Source organism: Malurus melanocephalus, unplaced genomic scaffold (assembly GCF_030028575.1).
Source record: "Malurus melanocephalus ecotype Western Australia unplaced genomic scaffold, MMel_1.1 scaffold_801, whole genome shotgun sequence".
In the NCBI taxonomy this organism is placed as follows: domain Eukaryota; kingdom Metazoa; phylum Chordata; class Aves; order Passeriformes; family Maluridae; genus Malurus; species Malurus melanocephalus.
In genome coordinates, this window is record NW_026624033.1 from 199,503 (window position 1) to 201,347 (window position 1,845).

At 71.1% G+C, this 1,845-nt stretch overlaps 1 protein-coding gene across 1 annotated transcript in view; it reads left to right on the plus strand.

Moving 5' to 3' along the window:
* METRN (meteorin, glial cell differentiation regulator) overlaps positions 1–1,845 on the plus strand; it is a 3,416-nt gene continuing 1,571 nt past the window's right edge. The window contains exons 1-3 of the mRNA XM_057385242.1: positions 1–86; positions 997–1,517; positions 1,635–1,694. Of these exons, the coding sequence (XP_057241225.1) occupies positions 1–86; positions 997–1,517; positions 1,635–1,694 (667 nt within the window). The remainder of the gene's footprint in view (positions 87–996; positions 1,518–1,634; positions 1,695–1,845) is intronic.

Here is a 1,845-nt window from a genome sequence, read left to right on the forward strand (position 1 = left end):
ATGTGGGCGCTGCGGGCGCTGTGCCTGGTCGGGCTGGGGGCGGCCATCGGCGGCGGAGCGGCGGACCAGTGCAGCTGGAGGGGCAGGTAGGCACCGGTCACATCACCGGCCCCGGGAACACCGGCAGCGGTAACGCCGGCCCCGGTAACAGCGGGCCCGCTAACGGCGGCCCCGGGGCGCAGGGCGGGGGTGGCACACGCCGGCCCCCTGTTCGCAGCCCCCTGGGAGCKCCCGCCACCCGGGCAGGTTCAGGGGGGAGGGCGGGTGTGTTCTCCCCTGTCCCCGTCCCTTCCCAGGGCTGACCCCCTCCCCCCCCTCCTCCCGCGTCCGTGGGGAGGATCACGGGTGGGATGCTGGGAACCTGCGCCTGCCTCAGTTTCCTCACTCCTGGGTGCGGCTCCCCCCCTCTTTTGAGGGATGCTGATCCCCCCGCGGAGCTCCCCGCCTCTCCGGGACCCCTTCCCTGAGCCCCCCTACCCGGAAAACCCATCCCCGTGGCCGGCGGGACCCCCATCCCCCCGTCAGGGCCCGAAGCATCGCCCGAAGGCGCCGAACTCTGAACAAAGAGCCGGGGCCCGCCAGGAGGGGCTGCCCCACGCGGGGGCCGTGGGGGGACATGGGGGCCACGGAGCCACCAGCATCCTGTCAGGGACAAAGGAGCTCCCCGGCTGTCCCCGGCCCCCCCAGGCTGGCTTCCCGGCGTGCCCCCCACAGCCACCGCCATGCCGCGGGAAAGGAGTGACTGCAGGCATCCCGTGCCAGAGTGCGACCCCGGCATCCACCGGGGATCCCCGAAMGGGGGACAGGTGACCCCAAGTTGTGGGCATTCTGGGGGTGGCTTGGAAGCCCACACTGGGCGGGAAGTGGTCACCTCAGCCCCTCACAAAAGGTGCTGGGGGACACAAGCACCCGAAAATGATGWGGTTGAACCCCAAATCCAAGTCATTGAGGGTTTCTGGCTGTTCCTCCCTGTGACCGTCCCGCACGTTCCTGCAGAGGGGCTGCTTGGGAGCGCAGGGTGTTGCTGCGCTGGGGATCACGGGCTGGGGGTCCCYGTCCCCTGGGGGTCCCGGCTGACGGTGCTGTGCCCCACAGCGGGCTGTCACAGGAGGCTGGCAGCGTGGAGCAGCTGTCCCTGCACTGCGCTGAGGGCTCTCTGGAATGGCTGTACCCCACGGGGGCCCTTCGCCTGCGTCTGGCCCCCCGCCTGCCCCCCACCAGCGCCGCCGTCAAAGGCGGGAGYCCCCCGCACGTCACCGCCTGCATCAAACCCACCGGGACCTTCCGGGGAGCTCAGCTCTACCTGGAGAGGGAGGGGGTGCTGGAGCTGCTGCTGCCGGAAACCCCTCGGCCCCGCGCCCGCTGCTTCAGCTGGCTGCCCCAGGAGAAGGTGGCTCTGTTCCTGCAGGCCACCCCGCACCCCGACATCAGCCGCCGCATCGCCGCCTTCCGCTACGAGCTGCGCGGGGACTGGCTGGCCCGGCCCGCCCTGCCCGCCGCCAGCCTCAGCGCTGAAGGTGAGCGCCTCGCCCTGCCTCAGTTTCCCTGCCCCTGCCCGGTGTCCACAGCGGCGAGGAGGGGCTGGGTGGAGCTGCTGTCCCCCGGGTGGTGACGGGCTGTGCTTGGCCTTGCAGGTGCGTGCCGGCCGTGCAATGACACCGAGATCCTGATGGCCATTTGCACTAGTGACTTTGGTGAGTGCAGCCCCCGGGACACGGAGACGGGGAATGGCCCTGCAGGTGGCACTGGGACCCCTGGCTGGGCTGGCCTGGGCTACACAGGGCTGGGCTGGTGAGAGATGGCAATGGGGACAGGGACAGGGATGGGGACAGGGATGGGGATGGG